The sequence below is a fragment of the Phallusia mammillata genome, chromosome 2, assembly GCF_965637545.1.
Source record: "Phallusia mammillata chromosome 2, kaPhaMamm4.hap1.1, whole genome shotgun sequence".
Taxonomy (NCBI): Eukaryota; Metazoa; Chordata; class Ascidiacea; order Phlebobranchia; family Ascidiidae; genus Phallusia; species Phallusia mammillata.
In genome coordinates, this window is record NC_137253.1 from 3,711,846 (window position 1) to 3,737,090 (window position 25,245).

At 37.1% G+C, this 25,245-nt stretch overlaps 1 protein-coding gene and 2 long non-coding RNA genes across 8 annotated transcripts in view; 2 read left to right on the forward strand and 1 right to left on the reverse strand.

Annotated features, from left to right (window-relative positions):
- The window catches only part of LOC145212421 (uncharacterized), a 44,258-nt gene extending 19,670 nt beyond the window's left edge, over positions 1-24,588 (forward strand). For 2 of the 6 annotated variants that reach the window (XR_013856704.1, XR_013856705.1), the window contains exons 6-17: positions 15,583-15,822; positions 15,995-16,599; positions 17,034-17,229; positions 18,173-18,334; positions 20,247-20,305; positions 21,034-21,171; positions 21,229-21,358; positions 21,788-22,027; positions 22,210-22,458; positions 22,527-22,687; positions 23,220-23,419; positions 24,275-24,588. This is a non-coding gene — a long non-coding RNA (uncharacterized LOC145212421). The other 4 variants (XR_013856706.1, XR_013856702.1, XR_013856703.1 and 1 more) reach the window with 4 other exon arrangements.
- On the reverse strand, positions 1,280-6,175 carry LOC145215321 (uncharacterized). Its single transcript, XM_080084005.1, has 9 exons — positions 5,959-6,175; positions 4,498-5,363; positions 4,072-4,188; positions 3,681-3,832; positions 3,445-3,475; positions 3,074-3,177; positions 2,546-2,710; positions 2,114-2,144; positions 1,280-1,823 (listed from the first exon to the last, which is right to left on the reverse strand). The coding sequence occupies exons 1-9, from the start codon at positions 6,144-6,146 to the stop codon at positions 1,633-1,635; spliced, it is 1,845 nt and encodes a 614-aa protein (XP_079940131.1). The 5' UTR covers positions 6,147-6,175; the 3' UTR covers positions 1,280-1,632.
- Positions 8,594-12,867, forward strand: LOC145215156 (uncharacterized). Its single transcript, XR_013857216.1, has 5 exons — positions 8,594-9,370; positions 9,586-9,674; positions 10,260-10,440; positions 10,515-10,651; positions 11,136-12,867. It is a non-coding gene; the product is annotated as an uncharacterized LOC145215156 (long non-coding RNA).
- Positions 24,589-25,245: the final 657 nt, after the last annotated feature.

The window sequence follows — 25,245 nt, forward strand, 5'->3', positions numbered from 1 at the left end:
AATTTGTTCACGTGTATTTTCGCGAGGCAAACAAAGTATAGAACATCATGATAAGTTTTCACGGAAAGCACAGGACACACCTGCAAAAGCCAAACGTGATTGTAAAACAATAGTAAACAGAAGGAAACCTAGATAAAAACGCAGCAGCTGTACCCGGTAAGAAGAAAGTGGAACTTTTGTTGTTTTTCGCAAATTGAGATGATAGCTTTACCAACATGCTGAACTGTTGCTTGTGTAACTAATGTGGCCTTATTTTGTACCAGCGGTATCCGATGAAAGCAAAGGCCATCAGATTAGATTCACTGGGCTCACTACAAATCGATTTACCGATCTTTTTACAGGAATGCTAATTTTTCTGGCGCTTGTAAAACTATTAACCCTTCTACTTTGCTTATGTTATTTTATGAAAAGGGTAAGTCTGTTGTGTATTTAAACCTTTAGCCGTTTCCTCGTGGGATGTTTGAACATGTAGCGAAATGCTTATTCGAGGTACATCTTAATAGAATAACACAATGTACGAATACGCCGCGTAGAATCAAAGAAAGAAGGCAATCTGTCCGGTTCGCTGTAGTCTGCAAGAGCACGAAAATCGTAGTGAGAGAGTCCGCTACATTTCTTCGAGTTGTTCTTTCCTCAAAACGTGTCCCTGGAATTTCAGTTGGCGCTTGGCAAGGTTCCATATCATCTCTCGTTTTTAACCGACTTGGTGTAGGCAAAAGTCCAACTCCAGGTCCGTGCGCCTCTAGCAAGCTACCCACCCCTGTCATGCACGACTTCAGCATCTCAACGTCGACATTGTTGGAACGCTTGTTCCTTCGCAGGGTAACAGATACCTCCTCCTTGGTCGACCGTTTTACTCGTTGGTCAGAAGCAATTCCTATGCTTGATGCCACCTCCATAACGTGTGCACGCGCATTTGCTTTCCATTGGGTATCTCGTTTCGGGGTTCGTTCTGAAATATCATCAGATCGCGGCCCTCAGTTTAACCCCGATCTATGGACGTTTTTCACCCAGTTTCTTGGAATTCAACTGTACCGCACAACCTCTTTCCACCCTCTAGCTAATGGCCTGGCGGACGCTTTCATCGTCACATAAAAAATGCGCTTGTGGCACGTCTAGTGGGCCCTAACTCGGACGAAGAGCTACCATGGGTTATGCTTGGAATCCGCACAGCTTCAAAAGAAGACCTGCAGGCTTCAACGGCCGAACTTGTTTACGTCTCTGCCATCACCGTTCCAGGCAATTTTGTTTCGCCCAGAATACCAGCCTTCACCCTAAACGGCTCTTCCATTCATGGTTACAATAAAACTGCCAGTTTGCATGTGCTTGCGCATTTAAGTCAAAACTCCAATAAACTGAGTTTATTATGTAATTTGTAAGATGACCAAAGAAACACATTGATCTCGGGAGATATCCCGCAGCAACGTATTCTAAACCACGGAAAACATAGCACGAAAAACAACAACATGGCTTTTCGACCCAGTTGACAGTCAAAGTAAAATGTCTGACAGTTAGCACTAAAATTTTGAGTGTTTTCATTTGAGAACACAAAACTTTTTTGAAGCTATAGTTTCTTACGCACATATAAATATAAAATCCGTTCATGTGCAATTTTCGATCTATTTTTGTAGGCTAACTTTGATGTATATTCTGGTTATGCTGCGCTTGAAATTTGACAAAGTTGTCAGGAAAAACTCCAGTCTTGCCCTTCCGAGTTCCCTCGCACCAACCTTCCTCCACTTGCTTAATATTTGTTATGACGTCTCCCACTGTAAGTGTCAGTTCATCTGATGCTTCTGCCTCGTAGTCAAATAGAACGATAGCTAAAATCAACAACCAAATATCAAATATTCAGGAAAATTGCGATTTATATACAACCTTCAAAGATACTTTTTTACTGTACAAACCTATTTTAATTGCTAATTTACGACAGTCGAAGTCTTAAGTAGGTTTCTCTTAAGCAAGATTACTTTAGAAATTATTTGTTTTACAGGAACCGATAACCGATCCTTTAATATCCTTTGCCAATGGTTAATAAAAGTACAGTTTATTTATGCTAATCATAAAATATAATCTCTTTTTCAATCTAAAGTAATCTTATTTATGCACTTACCTATTTTGTTTTTCTCTTTGGTTTCCATCACCTGCGGTTAAAAATAAGTACTTGATTTGCTACGTCCATTTTATGTTTGGTTTATATGCAACTCATTACGCGAGGGAAATGTAATCGAATGTACTTCCCCTCAACTATGTAGGGTTGGACAGAAGTACAGAATTAACAGCTGCATTTATATTGATTTATGATTCTTACTGAAGAAACAACCAAGATTCCAAATAGAAATCAAAAATATTATCACCAAACGTAAATATCCATAAAATTACAACCAAATGTATGCATCTCTAGCGCTCACAACTGCAATGATAATATGGTAAAAACCGATCCAAGTTTCGAAGATTTTCTTCGTACGTTTTGGTTTTTGAAAAAAACAATTTTAAACTTTTTCTTTTCTGCACCTCAAGTAATGTGTGGCATTGGAGCACTCACCTTTTTAGCATTTACTTGAGCTGATTCTTCAGCTTCCACTTCTTGTGGTTGAGATGCTGCTAATGTTGTTGGTGCTGCAGGTTCCTCGTCGACAGTGGTAGCGAAGTTTGTTGGAAAAAGTCCTTGCTTTCCTTTGCAGTGACCCCTGGCCCAACCCGTCTCTATCTAATTAACATAAGAAGCAAGTGGTTTGTTCCAAGATTTTTTTTTAATTCGCCCAGACAGTTAAATACCATATGTCTACGACTGGCAAACACTTCTACATTAACATTGTTTTCAAGTAACAACTTGACTGGTAAAAATACGTGCATTTTGCCGTCTATTTACTTGTAAAGCGATTGTTTGTGCTTATAGTGTCAAAGAATTAAAAAAAAACTTATTTGGTCGACATCAATCGATTTAATAGGAAAACAGTTTTAACATCGTCAATGATAGCATCATATTTAAAACACAATTATTTATCTTTTTCGAAAAATGAAGCATTGGGATTTGTTTTACTCCTATAAATACAACAAAATGAAGACCCACATCTCTATACACGTCGATTGTGTCGCCAACTTTCAACTGCAGTTCATCAAAATCTTTTGGTTCGTAGGAAAATAAAACTTTCATACGTCGAATCACCTTTATAACTGCTCACAACAAAGATGGAATAAATTTAGTGTGCTGGCCCTGAGTTATAGTCTAATCAAAAAGTACGTTGCTTGAATATATACCAAGTGTAACAAAACATTTTCAAAACCTTTTTGGGGGGGGGAGGCAAGACATTTTCTCAGCAAAGCGCATGAATTTCAGTTTAACATCGGGAATATAGATGATATAGTCAAAATGTAAAGACCAAAAAGTTTCAAATTATAGTTTTTGCTTTAGTATATGCCACATTTATCCAATATGCTTACCATATTTCTGTGCTTCGTTTGGTTCGACCATCTAAAAAGTTATTTCAATTTGTGTTTATATTATAATCGATAAAACAATCGGTTATATGTTAAAGACATAGTGTTGCAAATTAACTGCTGTGCCAACAAAAACGTTATTCTATGCTTGCGAGTACATATGTTGGTTTAAACATCTTGAACTTAGGCCATATCCCATTTTTGTCCTGACAATCAGAAAAGTTTAGGTTGCTTTCTACCTTGACAAAGTTATCAGGAAAAACTCCAGTTTTCCCCTTCAGAGTCCCCTCACACCAACCATCCTCAACTTGCTTAATATTGGTTATGACGTCTCCAAATTCAAGTGTCAGTTCATCAGGTGCTTCTGCCTCGTAGTCAAATTGAACAACAGCTAAAATAAACAACCGAATATCAAATAATGATGAAAAAATTTGTTTTATAATTTAAGTGCTACTTATTTATAAATGCATTGGATACCAGGAACCATTTGTTTGCGGGACAAGTTAAGGCTTTGTGACGTGTAACTACTTCTAAGTGCGAATGTGTTTTTCCGAAATCAGAAATGTTCAACAAATTTAACTTTCGGGATTCGTATAAATCAGTTGCAAAAACATTCAATGCATGTTTCACCGGACTGCTGCTGTCTTCTGGAAGTAGGAATTTCCCCTTGTCGTGACTGCACATGCTCTTGTTCGCCTTCTGTTGGTTCGGTTGATTGTTTCTTATTGACACCCCGTGTGGGGGGCACTAAAACACAATGGTTTACAATAAGATAAAGATTTTAAAATTCCAAGTAAACCAACTAGACAAAAACGATGTTTCGAAATACTGTCCTGTTTTCCAGTGACGTTATTTCAGTTCGCGCTAGACAAATAGTTTATCAACCTAACTGGTAGTGGTAGGTATTTGACATCTATTAACCAGTTTGAAGTATAACTCAACAATTTGTTTACCCGTTTCTTACAAATCATTTTATACTCATGGTCTGTGATCTATTTCTGTTGCATGATTTCCCTTATTAATACAAGATTTTCATCACTTGGTTTGTCATTTTACCATAAAAACTCCTAGACCGCGTTGAAAAGAAGTGAAGAGAAACGCGTTGACCTTCTCTGACTTGCGGTTGCTGGTCCAAATCCATTTGTTTCAAAGTTGTCAAAACTTGAGTAAGTAGCCTGGTTGTTTGTTGCTTGTCGAGAAGCGTTTTTAATTCTTCTTTTATTTTAAACATCGTGGGGCGTTTTGTTGGATCTTGATCCCAACATCGCTTCATCAGTAGTAGGAGTTGCTCTGCGATTTCTTTGTCTTCACCGACCAAAGTTTGCATCCAATCCTGTATTTCTTGACAGTCTGGTCTTTTACCTTTCTTGATTTTCTCCAATAACTCCCTTCGCTCTTCTTCTGCCAGATTTGGATAGGGAGCTTTACGATTAAGAAGGTAGTGAATTAGCATACCAAATGCATAAACGTCTTGCTCTTTTCTCGGTTTTATAGCGAGATCCTTTAGTTTTTCAGGAGCGGTGTAATAGGGAGTGTATTGGGGCCTTTCTTTTTTGGTTCGTGCCAAAGGACTCACAGGTGCAGAAATACTATAAGTTGCCAACTCGGCCCCGCCAAAATCGATTATTTTGGAATGAAGCTCTTTAGTAAGCATGATGTTTTCAGGCTTTAGGTCTTGATGGATTAAACGTTTGTCAGGCAAATTGTGACAGAAAGCCATTGCTGATGCTATTTCATATGAAATGCGAAGGCGCACAGCAAGACCCAGTTCTTTTGACGTATCCAGAAGCAGCTCTCTAAGGTTACCCCCTTTGTAATATTCCATCACAATTCCCATTGCAAAAGACCATTGGACGAAGCCGAAAATTCGAACGACGTTTTCATGATCTGCTTTCATCAAGTGTTCCATTTCTTCTTTAACTCTAAGGTAATGAGTTTTATATTACGCTGGATGTTTATATGCTATGCTCTCTTTCCCCAAAAGTAAATGTTGCTTCTCATACGCTGCGAGGTAACGAGCAGGTTGATCATTTTAGGTACAGCGTCGTTTTTTTTCATACATCATACAATCATTTCATACAACAATTAATCGACAAGTTAGTTAAAAACCACAATTGGCAAACTGGTTGCATTAGCTATTTCTCACTCTTTTGTGTGAACGGTTACGTCGTGATTTTTTACAAATTTCTGTGATCACACAAAATCAAAGATGTATTAATATAGAAATCGTCCTGATTCACGGTTCCTTAACTTCAGACGATTCCATTAAAATATTTTGACATATCTTAGCTGACTATTTCACCATACTTAAATCGGTCTGTGTATGTATTTCTTTTTTACTAAATCAATAATGACTGATGATGCTATATTATAAGGGCGAAATCGGTATAAATACACGGACTGATTTGAGTTTGCTAAAATTGTCCGCTAAGAAATGACAAAGCAAAATCACTTTTAAAAGACCCTCACTAACAGTTGTAATTTATGTACATCACTGTATGCGACCTAAAAACTTACGTTTTTGTGGCTCGAGCCCTTTCCTGTTTTCCACCCGCGACCTCAAAGACTTTTATGGCGACTTCTTTCTTTAGACCCTCGTGATATCCAATTAGAACATCTCCAAAGCTTCCCGAACCGGCCACGAATTCGTCAAGGTTACATGTGATGTCACCACAATCCAATTCGCGTAACTGTTTTAGCAACATGACAATGTAAATAATCACAAATCTTTTTACATTTTCTTTATGACTTCTTACGAAACAGAGGTCACTAAAATGTTTGCTAAAACAACTTTGCTACTAACACCGCGGAAATCGACCTGGAACTGCAAAATGGTATTAGCGGTTTTATTCACTATTATACCCGCATTCTCTATTTTTTTTTTATATGTTAATTAAGTTTTAAACCGTGCTTCATCAAACCGTACTGTATGTTACATTTTCTTAAAACCATAACCGGTGTTAAACTATTTTTAAATATAATTTACTTACTTCGTTGGTTGCAGCCATTGTAATACTTAACTCTTACACTAAATCCAGCCTATAAGTAAATTCAGCTCAGTTCCTCTTGCTGAGTAAAATGTCTGGTATCAGTTAAAGTTGGTCAAATATTAATCTAGCGGACACGTAATTGCAGACTAAATCTCAATGGCTAAAACAAACAATGCCTGTAGCCCAAACTTTTTTATTTTTTTTGGCAGCACTGCATTACTTTAATGTAGAACAAACTTCACAGAGTTCAATAATGAGTCTAAATTGCAACAGAACGCATTTTTACCCAGACAACACTATTGGACAATATGGCGACGCGTTTATGAGGCTTGGGGACGCGTTTATGAGGCTTGGTGAGGCGTAACTTCTTGACAAACAAAAGCGACGCCCACAAAACACTGTTTCTGTCGTGTCAGACAAAACGAAAGAATGGAAAGATAACAGATACAAGATTTAACCACAGTATTTCCTGCAGGGTGCGCAAATGGCAGTCCAAACAGATTATTTGCGCTAGTCCAACCAGATCTGATTCACAAGCTAACTGAAAAACACTTGCAACAGCTAATTGAAAACGAGATTTTACGGTCAGCAACGTGTAAGTCAACAACCAGAATTTTTTCAGGAACTCTAATCGGTATCGAACTATAAGGCCAAGAATAGGCAAAACAAAGCTTTGCAACAATAAATGTTGTAGGTTGGGGTATAACGCCACTGAGGTGTGACGGGTAACCAACGTGGGAAGTAAAGTATCGTCACAACGATAGAAACGCGACTATTTACATTGCGCAAGTGTTTGCATCAACTAGAGTGATTCTGCTTTTGGGTTGTGCTCTGTGTGCTGGCTGCTGCAAACAAAAGGAATTTCAAACTGTTCTGGATCGGTGATTCTCAACCACGACTCTTACTTTTTAGTTTGACACATTATCATTTTTACTCATTAATTTGTAATAATTGTCCACAGTAACAACTATATTTCGTTGCCAAGCAACATATCGATCAGCAGACAAATTGTTTTTTCGCGAAGCATGTATAACGCAGTTGTCACCTGACTGTGTTTGTGGAAATCCTTCTGCCATAAAATTTGTCGTTTTAAAGATATTAAAATTTTAATTTAGAGTGTTTCACAATTCTAAAAACCTTCGTTACTTGTAATCAGTTTCTTTAGTAATCACAGAATAAACAATTACTAGTTGCGCACAATAAAGAGTTTATGAAATATGCCTGATGGCAACACCGCTGTATGTATTCTGAGATACTTTTATCCATAAACACTTTCGACATTGTTTCCTTATTAATGAGATATTACGCACCTCAAAAGCATCACCCCTCCACTACTTATTTGATATTTGAGCTATCTTTAGCACATGTGGTCTCAACATGCTAAACCAAAACACCATCTTATGTAGCACAACCTATTACTTAACAAATAGTAATTAATTTTCTTTCGGATATAAATGTTTCAATGACATCGTCAAATTTATCGCCTCCAACACTCCATTGAACACCTAATTTACTTTTTATTACATCTATTTCTATTGCGCATGTGCAGTTGCATGAACAAAAGTCGGACCGACAACACGACTAGTATGTCTGAAATGCGCCTGATGTGCATCAGCTGAAACGAGAAAAGGTGTTTTTCACAAACTCACCGAGACCGGCGCGTTCTTAGTTGTCACTAGACCGTACAATGTAGGGGCTGAAGACAAAACGTTTCCCAGTAAATTAAACGACAAAAGCACAAAAAAACGCCCATATCAAACGAATGAGCTTGCGCTAAAACTTAACCTTGAATCTTAAGTGTTTTGCGAAACGCTGTTATGACTACTCTATGCTGTGTTGCTGAAAAATGGAAAGTGTTTAGTGATAAAATCAGCAATTGTTTTAAAATGTTTGAAAACACGTTTAAACAGTCATGTAAAATATTTCTTATTCCAGAGTGTGATCCGTAGCATTTACCAACCTTTCCACGTTCGTTTATCAGGCTCTGCTAGGTAACGTATCTCAAGCAAACAGGGTTTGTAACGTGTAAATAAAAAACAAAAGTTTACCGACAATTTTTGATCAAAAGGTTAAAAACAGATGTGAAAACATAAATAATGTTTCATTCGAGTCTCGCCACGTCACTTTGCAACAATAAAGCTGATGGGTTGGGGTAGAACGCCACTGAGGCGTGACGGGTAACCAAGTTTGGGGCTCAAGTATCATCACAACGATCGAAACTCCATTGTTCACACGGCGAACTTGTTTGTATGAATCTGAGTGATTCTGTGGTGCTGGCTGCTGCAAATGCAAACACAACTCAACATTTGTGAATCGGTGATGATTATATCCAAACCTCAATTATTCATTTCGCGGAAACGCGTTCTGCAGGTTATTACATTTTTGCATATTGGTAATCTTTGTCATTATCATTTGCCTGCAACAACAACTACATTTCGTTGCCATGAAACATACCAATGAGGAGAAAAAAACTAACGTTGCTGATGTTTTGTGGGTCGTATTGTATTTGTTCACAGGTACATTAGCAAGGCAAACGAAGTATAAGATATTATAGAAAGTATAAGATATCTTTTCCAGCAAGCTGGACTGGTTTTTTGTGTAATTCGTGTGTCAAATACATCCCCAAGCTTTTTCTTGGATAGTTTTTTTCGTCCCAATAAAAATACCCACCCTTCTGCTTGGTTGATGTTTTTGTGGGAAGGAAAGTCTATTGTGTATGTGAAACTATCAAACGATAGCAACAAGAAATGCAAAAAATACCAAAAACTCCCGTACACTGTTGAATGTTCAGTCCAACTTCGTGACTTTACGCGTTCACTCATGGGATGTTTTCATATTGCAAAAATTGCAAAATAGTAAAATAAATAAAAATATCTTGCAAAACTAAAAAATAGTTAAAAAGCAATCATATATGCTCAAGGTACAACTTGTGTTGAGAGGTAATGAAAATTTCCCTGTTGCAAGTTTGTAGCCACAACCCATCGTATTTGTTGAATGGTTAATTCTTTATTCACACAAACAATTGTGATGTCACAATGTTACAATATGGAGAAATGCAAATATGTTTTGTTTGTGTGCTAGCTGCTAGGACTATGATTATTCGATCTGTTATGCACCTAACAAAACCTGACTGCTATTTTTTATACTTTTCAAGTTTCGGAGCGAACAAGGAAGATTTGGATTGTCCACTTGTTGGAATCTATTTTTTCTAAATTCCATTTCAAGAAGAGACTTTTGGCTGAGGTTTGTTCTTCAACAGTTATATTATGCTGATAATAGATGATATTTTATATCTTGTGCTAAGCCTATTCTTTCTAAATGACATTTTACATTGATATAACTTTTTTGGGGCTTTCTGCATTTAAATTTGGACCATTGTGAGTTGAATATGAGTTTGCGTACTTAATGTATTATTTCTTCTCTTAAATAGGGCCAACAACAGTGTCACTTAGTGATGTAACAGTCCAGATCATTGATTACATGACAATGCCCCAATCACCAATGAGCAGAGAAAAAGCAAAAAACTGGCCAAACAAACTATCATTGAATGAGAAAAAGATCCCAAATGACATGTTCATAACTATTTATGCATACAATTTTAGGGTAAACTGAAGTAGTCTTTTTGTGTTTAGTTTTTGGAATTTTAGCATCGATTTTGTATTACTTTATTATTAAGCCTATCCTTTCTAAATGACACTTTTACTTAGTTTGATTTCGCTGAAGTTTTCTGCATTCAGTTTTTTACCATAGCGGGTTGAATATGTAGAGTATTTTTTATTTATTTTAATTTTTTGTCTATTTAATGCAATCGTTTTTTTTTTTCAACAGGACAAACAACATTACCATTCAGTGATATAACAGTCCAGATCATTAGTCACATGACGATGCCCCACTTACTAGATAATAAAAGCATAAATTGACCAAATTTACTATCATTATATGGAAACAAGATTCAAAAGTCAAAAGTATTTGAAAACAAAATTTTAGTAAAAACATGTACAGTTTACAAGTAGGTATAAATTTTTGTGTTTTTGAATTTATGTGTTGATTTCTAAATGTTTATTTAAAACTGTTGACTTTCAGTATCAGACTAGAGAGCTGAACTGCTACTTTCTGAAGATGGTTTGACTGCTGATGACCAGAGTGGATATGCTGTTGTGATAATAATCATGGATTTGCAAAATTGTTTGGAATGCAAAACTCATCATGCCTGTTTGTAGGTTTGTACTTCACTTTCTTTACTCTGACTTTTGCAAAGATACAAATTGCAAGCAATATTCACCCAACACCCTCAATGCCAAATCTGCATATACTATGTTGTTTTTACAGATTCTATGGTTCAGGTTTTGTGGTTCTGGGAAGTTTGTGTTCATAGTGACTTAATTTGACATACATAATTACAAATACATTGGCCAGAAGAGCTCTATAAACTTGACATAATTAGTTTGTTATGACATTAATTTGTGTCAGCGATGTTTGGCAAAGACCATTTTGTCTACCTCTTGTTTATTTATTACATTTTAGTACATAATAGTCTGTGACGGGACTCATTCTAAACCTGATTATTTGTGTCTTTTTTAACTTAAAGGTGTTTCAATTTTAATTCTTAGTATGTGCATGGAATTACTTAAATGCTTTATTTGATGGAACTTTAAATGTTTACTCAACAACTTCTTTTGTGATGTAATTAAATTTTCCTTACAGTCCTACATTTCTGAACAACTAGTGGGAGAAATCACTGAAGTGGAACGGTACTTAATAAATGTGACGAAGGACAAATTTTGCAGCAAACAACCGACGGGAAATCGCCGACTGAGACGAAATCTTGAATCAGTAGCGCCCACTGGCGGATTTATTAACGCGCCTCGACGTGCCACTGAATTCACCATCCATGAAAGTATGTCTCATTGTTAGATTCGAAAAAAGGGAAAACGTCGGACGGTTTAAAGCAGTGCTTCCCAACCTTTTCCAGCTCACGGCCCACTTTAAAAAACAATTTGTTTTGGCGGACCACCGTTTAATATTGCGACAAAACCACGATGGAAAAAGAACTAAAACTAAGAACGAAAAATAATAACCGCACAAGCAATACGTCTGTTTATGTGAAGCCTCAGCTTGCTGGTTCGATATGATGAGATCAAGTCGGAGTTTATTGGCAGATAAGCTCACATATCAGTGTCAAGACTGTTTCATGTCTTCGATTTCGTTATAGTTACTGATACAAGTATAGTGCTGTGACGCGACAATTGCAGTTTAGGTACTGTTATGACGTAACATTTGCAGTTTGTTTGTGTGATAAAGCTTTGTTTAACGTGAAATCTTTCATGCTTTCATAGTAACTATAATATTATATTTTAGAGAAATATAGTTAAACTTGAAAGTACGGTCACACGAACTGTGTAACTTTTTTGAACTTCTGTATTGGTATGGTAATAGTTTGAAATATTTCGCGGCCCACCAGAAAGAACGTCGCGGACCACCAGTGGGCCGCGGCCCACCGGTTGGGAAGCGCTGGTTTAAAGGTCTGTATTTTACGATTACAAAAACACTTGTCGGTTTTACGCCGCTATTTAAACCTGATAACCCAGGGGTTTCCAACTCGTACACACTGGTATGCCAATTCCTGTGTTCCATCTTGTACAAACGTTCGTTGTTGTTAGTGGTCCCTTTCGAGCATTTCTGATTAAATGTATCAAATAAAGCTTGAGATAAATATTGAAACATAATAATTCACGCTGCAGACAGTGCACACTGTTTCGACCTATAAGGTCTCATCAGTGCAGCTGGTGACGAGAGATCGGCCGCATTGGCTAGTGCAGCCATTCGACGGCTCTCCAGTTTTGTCACACTTCACATGGTGCACAAGGGATCACGTGTATTCCGCAACAACCTTTGCTTGTTGATCACCGTGGAACAGATAGAAGTGACCCCTGATCCTAATTTATTCGTTGTCTCTAACAAATGTGTTGCTCATTGTTTTACATCAAACATAATCACTTGTTCAACTTCGCTAAATTGAATTGCATACTCCTCTTACTTCTTGCAACATATTCTCTTTGTTCTTCCTTAGTTAAATCCTCCGCTGATTTGTCAACTATAATTGCTTTAGTATAATATTCGATTGCTTCTTTGGTTTGTGAAGTTTCACCGCAAACAACACCAAGATTGTTCAACAAATGACCGTAGACTTGATACTTTGAACTTTCATTCCCGAACTTTGATTTGTGAATGTTTATTTCAGACTAGAGAGCATGCTAAGTGTGGTTCATGAAACGCTATTGTTATGACCTTGCTTTACTTTGAACTAACAAATATCCAGACGATATAATTATAAACCGTTTTAACATCTGCTTCTTAGAAATTCGAAATCTATTTAAACGTACAGAAGCACCCACCACACCCAAAAAAACAGAGTAACTTGTTTAACTAATTTTGAAAACCGTAACAATAAAATATGGTCTAAATTTGTCATTTGAGTTTGTGTAGTAAATATTGCCAAACACAGGATTGCAGCCAAACGTTCGCGAAAATCGTTGTTTTCAAGCTCTGCCAGTAACTTATCAAAAGCACATAGGCAACGTTTCCGATATTCTTAGCATTGTTGCCAACGTGTAAGTCGAAAACAAAAAGTCTAACGGCAATTGTAATTGGTACATACCAGGTACAGAAGTAAAGGTTAAAAATAGGTGTTGGGCTTTCAGTCGAGCTTCGCCGTGTCGCTTATATTGCAACAATAAAGCTGGTTTCTTTACCACGGCGCCCCTGGTATCGTTTCACAACGATAGAAACGCGACTATTCACATGGAGCATAAGTGTTTGTATGTAACTGTGTGATTCTGGGGTTTGTGCGTTCTCTGTATGTCGACTGCCGCAAACACAACTAAACAACTTCTGTGGATCGATAATCTTAACACCTCTAATTATTCGTTCTACAGACTAAAATTTTTGTCAGCTACAACAACTAAGAAAAAACCTAAACCTTGCCGATTATTGTGGGTTATATTATTTAATGTTCACGAGTGTAAAACAAATTAAGTATAAGACATCACGGTAAAGGGACACAAAACACACAGGACAAAGTTGAAAACATCAAGCTGTTACAATATCAACAGTAAAAAAAGCCGGACAAGCATAAAAAACGCATTAGCTGTACCCGGTAACAAAAAAAGGGTCCTGAGAAGGTTGAAATCTCGCTTGAAAATCAAATGGTATTAGGTACCGCGTCAGGGGTTGGATAAAAACATGGGTTGATTCCAGCCGGAAAATGACGTGATAGGTGAACAACGATCACCAAATCAGAAACCCTAACAACTTAACATAAGAATCTTTAGTTGTTTAGCGCAAATTTGGACAGTAACTTTTCCAACACGCTGGACTGGTACATGTGTAATTAATGTGCAAAGATCATAAGATTACATTTTCTGCGTTAATAACAAATGTTTTTTTCTTTTTATTGTGGACAAAGTTTTTATACTTTATTCGTTTGGAGGGAACCAAACAATAGCGCGAAGCCATGTAAAAAAACGAAATCCACCCCTTACCCTTTAGTGCAACTGCGTGACTTTGACCGTTCCCTCATGGGATGTTTGAACTATAAAGATGCAAAAGACCAAAATAATTATGTTTACATTTGCAGAACCAGATTCAAACTAAAAAACAATTAGAAGAGAACTAAGGAATAACAAGTGTTGACAGGTAATACAAATTTCAATATTGCATCTACAAGCCATCTTATTTATGGAATTGCTAATTTTTAATTATTCAATTGTGATGTCACAAATATGCACTGTTTGATTGTGATGTCACACTCAAAGTGCAGACAAAGTACGTGCGACTTTTAACATCATAGGCATTTACCAGCTTAATCAAGTCCACTCTTTTCATATTTTGTCAGCTACTCTCTCTGCTGCTTGGTTTGTTCAGCTGTGTTGTTTGGTCTGGTTTTATTGGTTTTAATGGATTTATTGCTTGTTTTACACCTGGTTTATGAATGAAAATGTAAACTGTTGATTTCCAGGATGTTACAATATGAAGAAATGCAAAAATATGTCGGTGTATAAACACTTAGATTAGTTGATGCCATCTGTATTTTGTTCCAAACAAAACCTTGCTGTTCTTTTCATATTTATTAAGTTTATACACGAGCAAAAAAGATTTAAATTGTTCTCAATTAATCTTTATTTTCTAAAGTTCCTATTTTCAGAAGAGAATTTTAGCCACGGCTTGTTCTTTAATAGTTATATTATGCTGATATTAGACATTTATTTTTCATCTTGTAATAAGTCTGTTCTTTTTAAATGCAAGTTAAATATTAGTTTTACTTATTTTGATTCCACTGAAATTTTCTGCATTTAATTTTAGACCATAGTAGGTTGAATATGTTGAGTATGTTTACTCAATGCAATATTTCTTCACTTAAACAGGACCAACAACATTACCACTCAGTGATGTAACAATCCAGATCATCCGTCACATGACAATGTCACACTTGAATTGGACAAACATACTATCATTTTATGGGACCAAGATTCCACAATGACCCTTATGGAATTGAATTTGGTGTAAGTTTTTGTGTTCTTGCATTGATACTTCTCTTGATTTGTGAATGTTTATTTCAGACTGGAGAGCTGGGCTTCTAACTTCTAAAAAATTTTACATCTGATGACCAGTGCCGATATGTCGTTGCGATGATAATCACTGGTTTTTGAAACTTGATTGGGATAAAAAAGTCATCATTACTGATTGCAGGTTTGTATTTCAATTGTTAACTTCGACTTGTGCAAAAATACAATTTGTAAGCAATATTCACTCAACACATACCAAGTTGTTTTTTATAGATACTGAAGTTTATGTTTTGTGGTTCCGGAAGTTTTGAGTTTACCATGACTTTAAATTGCATATATATAATTAATTGTTGTGACATTGATTTTTGTCACTGATGTTTAACAACGGCCTTTCTGTCTACTCTTGTTGATTTATTACATTTAATTCGTAATAGTCTGTGAGGGGAATTTATGACTTTTTGATTACCGGTGTAATATTCAACTTAATGCTTTTACAATTTTGTTTCTTTTTTTCCATGAAATTATTTAAACAGTTTACTTTGTGGAGCTTGGACTGTTTAATTTATATGACAACTTTTACCTTTCAGTCCTACCTTCCTGTACAACTACCAACTAGTAGCAGGAATCACTGAAGTGCAACAGCACTTGCTGCTCACAGAGGAAAAAAATCATGAAAGGCAGACTTTGCAGCCCTACCACCAATGGAAAATCCCCGGCCGAATGTAAATCGTGAATCAACAGCGCCCACTGGCGGATTTGTTTACACGGATTGACTTGCCACTGATGTCGGCAAATAACACAGGCTTATAAGTTCACAACCCACAAAGGTACGTAACATTGGGCGATTGGAAGGAGTGGGTAAACGTCAGGCGTATCAAACGTATAAACAAGTTATAAGATTGACAATACGTTATTTGTGAAAGTTACTCGGAATGACGTCACTATTTTTTTGGAAATTCTTCAGCGCAAAAATATGACGCAACTCACATTTTTTTTAAGTATTAAGTGTTTGCTTCGGTGCAATCGTGGAACAACAGCGACCACTGGTGGATTTTGTTCGCCGCTTCTACTTGACTTGTGATCGACGCCAGCAAATACCACAACATGTATCGTCCTCAGTGTGCAGTACTGGGACAACACTGGGCGTATTAAACATGTGGAAAAACATTGTCCCTATCTGAACAGCCCATAAGTATTTTTTTTGCTGGAATATCCTCTCTCTCTTTGTTATTTTATGGCGTCACAAGTAATTAAATGTTCGTGGTTAATGTTTCTTGTTGTGACTTTACCAAATCAATTGATATTTTCTATTAGTCAGCAAGCAGCCTTAAAAAAAGATACTGGGACGAGGGCCGTCTCACAACGACAACCGGGGCCAGTGTTTATTCTGGTGCAGATCTTACTCCGGGACCACACGGAATTTTCGTCAACACGACAATCAACTCAGTAGTCGATGTCATTGGTGAAAGGAAAATTATGAGCTGGGCTGCTAACATCTTGAAAAGGTTTGATTGCCGATGACCAAAGTGGATATGCTGTTGTGATAATAATCACTCATTTGCAATATTCGATTGGGTTAAAAAAGTCATCATCCCTGTTTGCAGGTTTGTATTTCATTTTTTAATTTCGACTAATGCAAAAGTATAAATTGAAAGCAATATTCACTTAACACTTCAAATGACGAAACTGCATTTGCCATATTGTTTTTCAGATTTTATGCTTTCATGTTTTGTGTATATGGAAAGTTTGGTGTTTACCATGAACTAAGTTGAACATACACAATTAGTTATTGTGACATTATTTTGTGTCACTGATGTTTAGCGATGACCTATTTTGTCTAACTCTTGTTTATTTATTACATTTTGGTACGTAATAGTCTGTGAGGGGACTCATTCTAAACCTGATTATTTGTGTCTTTTTTAACTTTTTAGTTTCAATTTTTATTTTCAGTATGTGTGTGGAATTACTATAATGCTTTTTTGATGGAGGTTCAAATGTTTACTTAACGACTTAATTTGTGATGTCTTTTTCCTTACAGTCCTACCTATACAATTAGTTGGAGTAATTGGTGAAGTGGAACGGCAGTTGATAAATGTGACGAAGGACAATTTTGCAGCAAACAACAAACGGGAAATCCCCGACTAAGACTAAATCGTGAATCAATAGTGCCTCCTGGCGGATTTGTTATCACACATCGACTTGCCACTGAAGCCGACAATTCACCAACCATGAAAGTACGTCACAGTGGTAGATTCGAAAAAGTGGTATACGTCGGACGCATTAAAGGCGTGTATTTTACGATTACAAAAAAAACTTGTCGGTTTTACGCCACTAATCGAACCTGATAACCCAGGGGTGTCCAACTCATATACGCTGTGCCAATTTCTGTGTTCCACTCTGTACAAACGTTCGCTGTAAATAGTGGTTCCAAGCATTTCCGATTAAATGTATAAAATAAAGCTTGAGATAAATGTTGAAACATAAATTACTCCATGCAAAGTAATGCCGCAACCACATGCAGGGTTGCATTCAACTAGTTTCGCAGAATTACCACCATTTGTTGCAACGCAAAGAAAAATAACGAATCATAGTTGTCCTCAAACATTTGTAATTTTTTACCTGTAACGAAATAAGGAAGCATTGCTGGGTAGAAGTGACTCGTATATATTCCACACTATTTTGCAATTTACAAGTCGCGCCATTAAATAGGACGACAGAAAAACCACAGACTTTCGGCCTCACGTTTATACTACTGCTTCACCTACTAAGATCCTTTACCTACAGAATTGAACGTGGTTTGTCGTACACTAGTGGCATTTTTTTTAAAATTGTGGCAATATACTGTAATACCCAACATTGACTGTTGGACAAACTTTAGTTTTAGTTTGGAAAATTTTGTGAGAGCTGGCGTGCCATTTCTACATACGTCGCGTGCCACGTGTTGAACATCCCTGTGGTAACATGTCTCGTACGCCCAACCTGAACCGTCGTAACATAATACGTCACAAATATTTACCGTAAATGTTTCTCAGGATGACGCCACAAAGCAAAAAAGTCCTTCCTTTGTGCAACTGACAGCGCATCGCTCAACCAAGCGGCGTGTTGTTCCCGGTTTAGAACACGCGACGATTTGCAAATTGACGCATCAGAATTGCATTTTAACATTTTTCTGTTTAGCTTCAAGCGGCCAGCACAGCATATCCCGACAGGGACGAGGAACGTCTTACAACGACAACCGGGGCCAGTGTTTATCTCAGTCCAAGTCCGACTCCGGTACTACAAGGTATTTTCGTCAACACGACAATCAACTCAGTGGTCGCTGACATTCTGTCTCACGCTGTGAGTAAGTTTGGCACGACTGCTTCATCCAGCGTGTCCATCTTCACTGAGACTAAATCGTCTTCCATAAGATGTTAGTTATTTCGCATCCGCCATTAATATTTGTCACTTAGTCAACCCGTTTTTCGATGGTCAAATAAACTTTTTTGCTTATTTGACTTAAACCTAAAGACATTTATTTTTCAACATGTTTCCGAGTTACGTGATATTTATTTCGATGATTGTTTCCACAGACATGGGCCCCGTGCTTTAAGATTCAGGACAGGCGATTTAAATATGTGAGATGGGAACAAGTTTAACCTGACAGAAACGCAAACACTTTGTGGATATAGAACTTGTGTAAAATGAGAAATACTTTTTCCTAATTGTGATTGGCTAAGTCTTCCGAGTTGTTTATCACATGTTTGCGAATCTTGTTTATAAGCATCATAGTTTAATTTCGCAGATCACATTTTAATGCCCAATACTTAAATGTTTTTATCCACTAGGTGGTGCACCAGAGTTATAATGTGTACTTGTTGTGCTTGTTGTAATTGACGGGGAAAAAGAGTAATTTGGAACCATCTTCAGCTATTTCTATTTCATTTGCGAACCACTAAGCGATTTCACTCAGTTTTCGCGTTTCAGTTTCATTTAAACGTACAGAAGCACCTACCACACCCAAAAAAAACAGAGTCACTTGTCACTTAACTAATTTTGAAAACAGTAACAATAAAATATAGTCTAAATTTGTCATTTGAGTTTGTGTAGTAAATATTGCCAAACACAGGATTGCAGCCAAACGTTCGCAAAAATCGTTGTTTTCAAGCTCTGCTAGTAACTTATCAAAAGCACATAGGCAACGTTTCCGATATTGTTAGCATTGTTGCCAACGTGTAAGTCGAAAACAAAAAGTCTAAAGGCAATTGTAATTGGTACATATCAGGTACAGAAGTAAAGCTTAAAAATAGGTGTTGGGCTTTCAGTCCAGCTTTACCGTGTCGCTTATATTGCAACATTCAAGCTGGTGGGTTGGGGTAGTTTTAGAACGACACGAATGCGTGACGTTTTTTTACCACGGCGCCCTTGGCATCGTTTCACAACGATAGAAACGCGACTATTTGCATGGAGCACAAGTGTTTGTATCTAACTATGTGATTCTGGGGTTTGTGCGTTCTCTGTGTGTCGACTGCCGCAAACACAACTAAACAACTTCTGTGGATCGATAATCTTAACACCTCTAATTATTCGTTCTACAGACTAAAATTTTTGTCAGCTACAACAACTAAGAAAAAACCTAAACCTTGCCGATTATTGTGGGTTATATTATTTATTGTTCACGAGTGTAAAACAAATTAAGTATAAGACATCACGGTAAAGGGACACAAAACACACAGGACAAAGTTGCAAACATCAAGCTGTTACAATATCAACAGTAAAAAAAGCCGGACAAGCATAAAAAACGCATTAGCTGTACCCGGTAATAAAAAAGGGTCCTGAGAAGGTTGAAATCTCGCTTGAAAATCAAATGGTATTAGGTACCGCGTCAGGGGTTGGATAAAAACATGGGTTGATTCCAGCCGGAAAATGACGTGATAGGTGAACAACGATCACCAAATCAGAAACCCTAACAACTTAACATAAGAATCTTTAGTTGTTTAGCGCAAATTTGGACAGTAACTTTTCCAACACGCTGGACTGGTCATAAGATTACATTTTCTGCGTTAATAACAAATGTTTTTTTCTTTTTTTGTGGACAAAGTTTTTATACTTTATTTGTTTGGAGGGAACCAAACAATAGCGCGAAGCCATGTAAAAAAACGAAATCCGCCCCTTACCCTTTAGTGCAACTGCGTGACTTTGACCGTTCCCTCATGGGATGTTTGAACTATAAAGATGCAAAAGACCAAAATAATTATGTTTACATTTGCAGAACCAGATTCAAACTAAAAAACAATTAGAAGAGAACTAAGGAATAACAAGTGTTGACAGGTAATACAAATTTCAATATTGCATCTACAAGCCATCTTATTTATGGAATTGCTAATTTTTAATTATTCAATTGTGATGTCACAAATATGCACTGTTTGATTGTGATGTCACACTCAAAGTGCAGACAAAGTACGTGCGACTTTTAACATCATAGGCATTTACCAGCTTAATCAAGTCCACTCTTTTCATATTTTGTCAGCTACTCTCTCTGCTGTTTGGTTTGTTCAGCTGTGTTGTTTGGTCTGGTTTTATTGGTTTTAATGGATTTATTGCTTGTTTTACACCTGATTTATGAATGAAAATGTAAACTGTTGATTTCCAGGATGTTACAATATGGAGAAATGCAAAAATATGTCGGTGTATAAACACTTAGATTAGTTGATGCCATCTGTATTTTGTTCCAAACAAAACCTTGCTGTTCTTTTCATATTTATTAAGTTTAAACACGAGCAAAAAAGATTTAAATTGTTCTCAATTAATCTTTATTTTCTAAAGTTCCTATTTTCAGAAGAGAATTTTAGCCACGGCTTGTTCTTTAATAGTTATATTATGCTGATATTAGACATTTATTTTTCATCTTGTAATAAGTCTGTTCTTTTTAAATGCAAGTTAAATATTAGTTTTACTTATTTTGATTCCACTGAAATTTTCTGCATTTAATTTTAGACCATAGTAGGTTGAATATGTTGAGTATGTTTACTCAATGCAATATTTCTTCACTTAAACAGGACCAACAACATTACCACTCAGTGATGTAACAATCCAGATCATCCGTCACATGACAATGTCACACTTGAATTGGCCAAACATACTATCATTTTATGGGACCAAGATTCCACAATGACCCTTATGGAAATGAATTTGGTGTAAGTTTTTGTGTTCTTGCATTGATACTTCTCTTGATTGATGAATGTTTATTTCAGACTAAAGAGCTGGGCTTTTAACTTCTAAAAACATTTATATCTGATGACCTAAGTTGATATGTCGTTGCGATGATAATCACTGGTTTTTGAAACTTGATTGGGATAAAAAAGTCATCATTGCTGATTGCAGGTTTGTATTTCAATTTTTTTTACTTCAACTTGTGCAAAAATACAAATTGCCAGCAATATTTACTCAACACATTCAACAATGCAAAACTGCATATACCAAGTGGTTTTTTATAGATACTGAAGTTTATGTTTTGTGGTTCCGGAAGTTTTGAGTTTACCATGACTTTAAATTGCATATATATAATTAATTGTTGTGACATTGATTTTTTTGTCACTGATGTTTAACAATGGCCTTTCTGTCTACTCTTGTTGATTTATTACATTTAATTCGTAATAGTCTGTGAGGGGAATTTATGACTTTTTGATTACCGGTGTAATATTCAACTTAATGCTTTTACAATTTTGTTCCTTTTTTTCCATGAAATTATTTAAACAGTTTACTTTGTGGAGCTTGGACTGTTTAATTTATATGACAACTTTTATCTTTCAGTCCTACCTTCCTGTACAACTACCAACTAGTAGCAGGAATCACTGAAGTGCAACAGCACTTGCTGCTCACAGAGGAAAAAAATCATGAAAGGCAGACTTTGCAGCCCTACCACCAATGGAAAATCCCCGGCCGAATGTAAATCGTGAATCAACAGCGCCCACTGGCGGATTTGTTTACACGGATTGACTTGCCACTGATGTCGGCAAATAACACAGGCTTATAAGTTCACAACCCACAAAGGTACGTAACATTGGGCGATTGGAAGGAGTGGGTAAACGTCAGGCATATCAAATGTATGAACAAGTTATGTATTGACAATACATTTATCGTGAAAGTTACTCGGAATGACGTCACTATTTTTTTGGAAATTCACGCTTTAGCGTTATGGTTCAAAAATATGACACAACTAACATTTTTTTAAGTATCAAGTGTTTGTTTCGGTGCAATCGTGGAACAACAGCGACCACTGATGGATTTTGTGCGCCGCTTCTACTTGACTTGTGATCGACGCCAGCAAATACCACAACATGTATCGTCCTCAGTGTGCAGTACCGGGACAACACCGGGCGTATTAAACATGTGGAAAAACATTGTCCCTATCTAAACAGCCCATAAGTATTTTTTTTGCTGGAATATCCTCTCTCTCTCTTTGTTATTTTATGACGTCACAAGTAATTAAATGTTCGTGGTTAATGTTTCTTGTTGTGACTTTACCAAATCAATTAATATTTTCTATAAGGCAGCAAGCAGCCTTAACAACGACAACCGGGCCAGTGTTTATTCTGGTGCAGATCTGACTCCGGGGCAACAAGGAATTTTCGTCAACACGACAATCAACTCAGTAGTCGATGTCATTGGCGAAGGGAAAATTATGAGCTAGGCTGCTAACATCTTGAAAAGGTTTGATTGCCGATGACCAGAGTGGATATGCTGTTGCGATAAAAATCAGTGATTTGCAATATTCGATTGGGTTAAAAAAGTCATCATCCCTGTTTACAGTTTTGTATTTCATTTTTTAATTTCGACTAATGCAAAAGTACAAATTGAAAGCAATATTCACTTAACACTTCAAATGACGAAACTGCATTTGCCATATTGTTTTTTAGATTCTATGCTTCATGTTTTGTGTATATGGGAAGTTTTGTGTTTACCATGACCTAAGTTGAACATACACAATTAGTTATTGTGACATTATTTTGTGTCACTGATGTTTAGCGATGACCTATTTTGTCTAACTCTTGTTTATTTATTACATTTTGGTACGTAATAGTCTGTGAGGGGACTCATTCTAAACCTGATTATTTGTGTCTTTTTTAACTTTTTAGTTTCAATTTTTATTTTCAGTATGTGTGTGGAATTACTATAATGCTTTTTTGATGGAGCTTCAAATGTTTACTTAACAACTTAATTTGTGATTTCATTTACCTTACAGTCCTACCTTCCTATACAACTAGTTGCAGGAATCGCTGAAGTGGAACGGCAGTTGATAAATGTGACGAAGGACAATTTCGCAGCAAACAACCAACGGGAAATCCCCGACTTAGACTAAATCGTAAATCAATAGCGCCCACTGGCGGATTTGTTATCACACATCGACTTGCCACTGAAGCCGACAATTCACCACCCATGAAAGTACGTCACAGTGGTAAATTCGAAAAAGTGGTAAGCGTCGGACGCATTAAAGGCGTGTATTTTACGATTACAATAAAACTTGTCGGTTTTACGCCACTAATTGAACCTGATCACCCAGGGGTTTCCAACTCGTACACACTGCTGTGCCAATTTCTGTGTCCCACTCTGTACAAACCTTCGTTGTAAATAGTGGTCCCAAGCATTTCCGATTAAATGTATAAAATAAAGCTTGAGATAAATGTTGAAACATAAATTACTCCATGCAAAGTAATGCCGCAACCACATGCAGGGTTGCATTCAACTAGTTTCGCAGAATTACCACCATTTGTTACAACGCAAAGAAAATTAACAAATCATGGTTGTCCTCAAACATTTGCCTTTCGTTACCTGTAACTGAATAAAGAAGCCATTGGCCCACGTGCATCATTACCAAATTAGTACGGCCCGCTCTGAAAATGTTTAATGACCTCTTCATACTAATGCTTCTCACAAAATGTAGGTCAGAATTCATTGTCGATTGTCGCAATTGTGACGATTATTAGACCTAACATTGACTTGTGTTTTATTTTCAAATACGTCGCATGTCACCTGTTGGACACCCTGTGATAATATATTGTCTCGTACGACAAGTCTGAACTGTCGTAAGATCTCACGTCATAAACGTTCATTGTAAAAGTTCCTTGGAATGACGTCACTAAATAAAAAAAATCTTTCCTTTAGGCAACTTACCGCGCATTACTCCACCAAGCGGCAAGTTGTTCCCGGTTAGAACGTGCAACCAATTTTTTTTTGAAAAATTGACCATCGCATCATGGTTTATAGATATGACGTTACGAAGCACATTTTTCTCGTTAGAATCAAGCGGCACAAAATATCCGACTGGGACGACGGACTGCTTACAACGACAACCGGGGCCAGTGTTTATTCCAATGCAAATCTGACTCCTGGACCACAAGGAATTTTCGTCAACATGACAATCAACTCAGTGGTCGCTGACATTCCGTCTCACGCTGTGAGTGAGTTTGGCACGACTGCTTCATCCAGCGTGTCCATCTTCACAGAGACGGAATCGCCTTCCAAAAATGCGTCACTTAGTTTACCCGTTTGCCTGGATGATCAATTCAACTTTTCGTTTATATGTTTTTAACATGACAAAGCATTTACATTTAGTCACACTTTTCCGTGTTATGGGAGTTTATTTTCCTAAAACATTTCTCAGGCAGAAACTCATGCCTAAAGTCAATGCGGGATATGCGCTGTAAATGTGACGTGGACGAAAATTTAATCCGACAAGAGATGGGAATTCGAAGTGTCCAAAGCATTTGCTTTAAGTGGTGAGATTTCTCTTGGATGTTGTGGTGGGAACTATGTCCTTGTGTTGTCTATCGCGGGTTTGCGATGCTTGTTTGAAAGAATCATATTTATATTAACTACGGGACACACCTTAGTTCTCTGCCTAAAAATACTCATGCCTAAACAAATTGTTCCGGTAGGTGGTGCACCAGAGCCACAATGTGTGATGTCGTGCACTGCATGACGCTTTCGGCAGGAAGAAAATGCCTATGTTGTCACGCTTGCTTGGGACAGCCACTAGCGATTTGGTTTGCAAACGCCCGCTAGATGTCAGGGCGGGTTGTTTGTCAAACGTTATATTGGAACTTTTTCGGCAGGAACTTGGCCGAATGGTCCAGCGCGCCTGACCGATATGCAGACATAAAAAAACCTGATCGGGATTCGTCCCCGGGAGAGTCCTGGGTTCGAACCCCGTTAAAAAAAAATTTTGGACTTTTTTGCACTTATACGTGACGCACCTCTTTGCATTGGCA

Bases quoted from the DNA above. Each gene is read 5' to 3' on its own strand.
- LOC145215321 (XM_080084005.1), bottom strand. From the start codon at position 6,146: ATGTTGCTAAAACAGTTACGCGAATTGGATTGTGGTGACATCACATGT. The intron at 5,364-5,958 runs GTAAGTTTTTAG...TCATTACCTTAG, and splicing joins AGGGCTCGAGCCACAAAAAC to AGTTAAAGAAGAAATGGAAC. The intron at 2,145-2,545 runs GTGAGTGCTCCA...TTTTAACCGCAG, and splicing joins CTCAAGTAAATGCTAAAAAG to GTGATGGAAACCAAAGAGAA.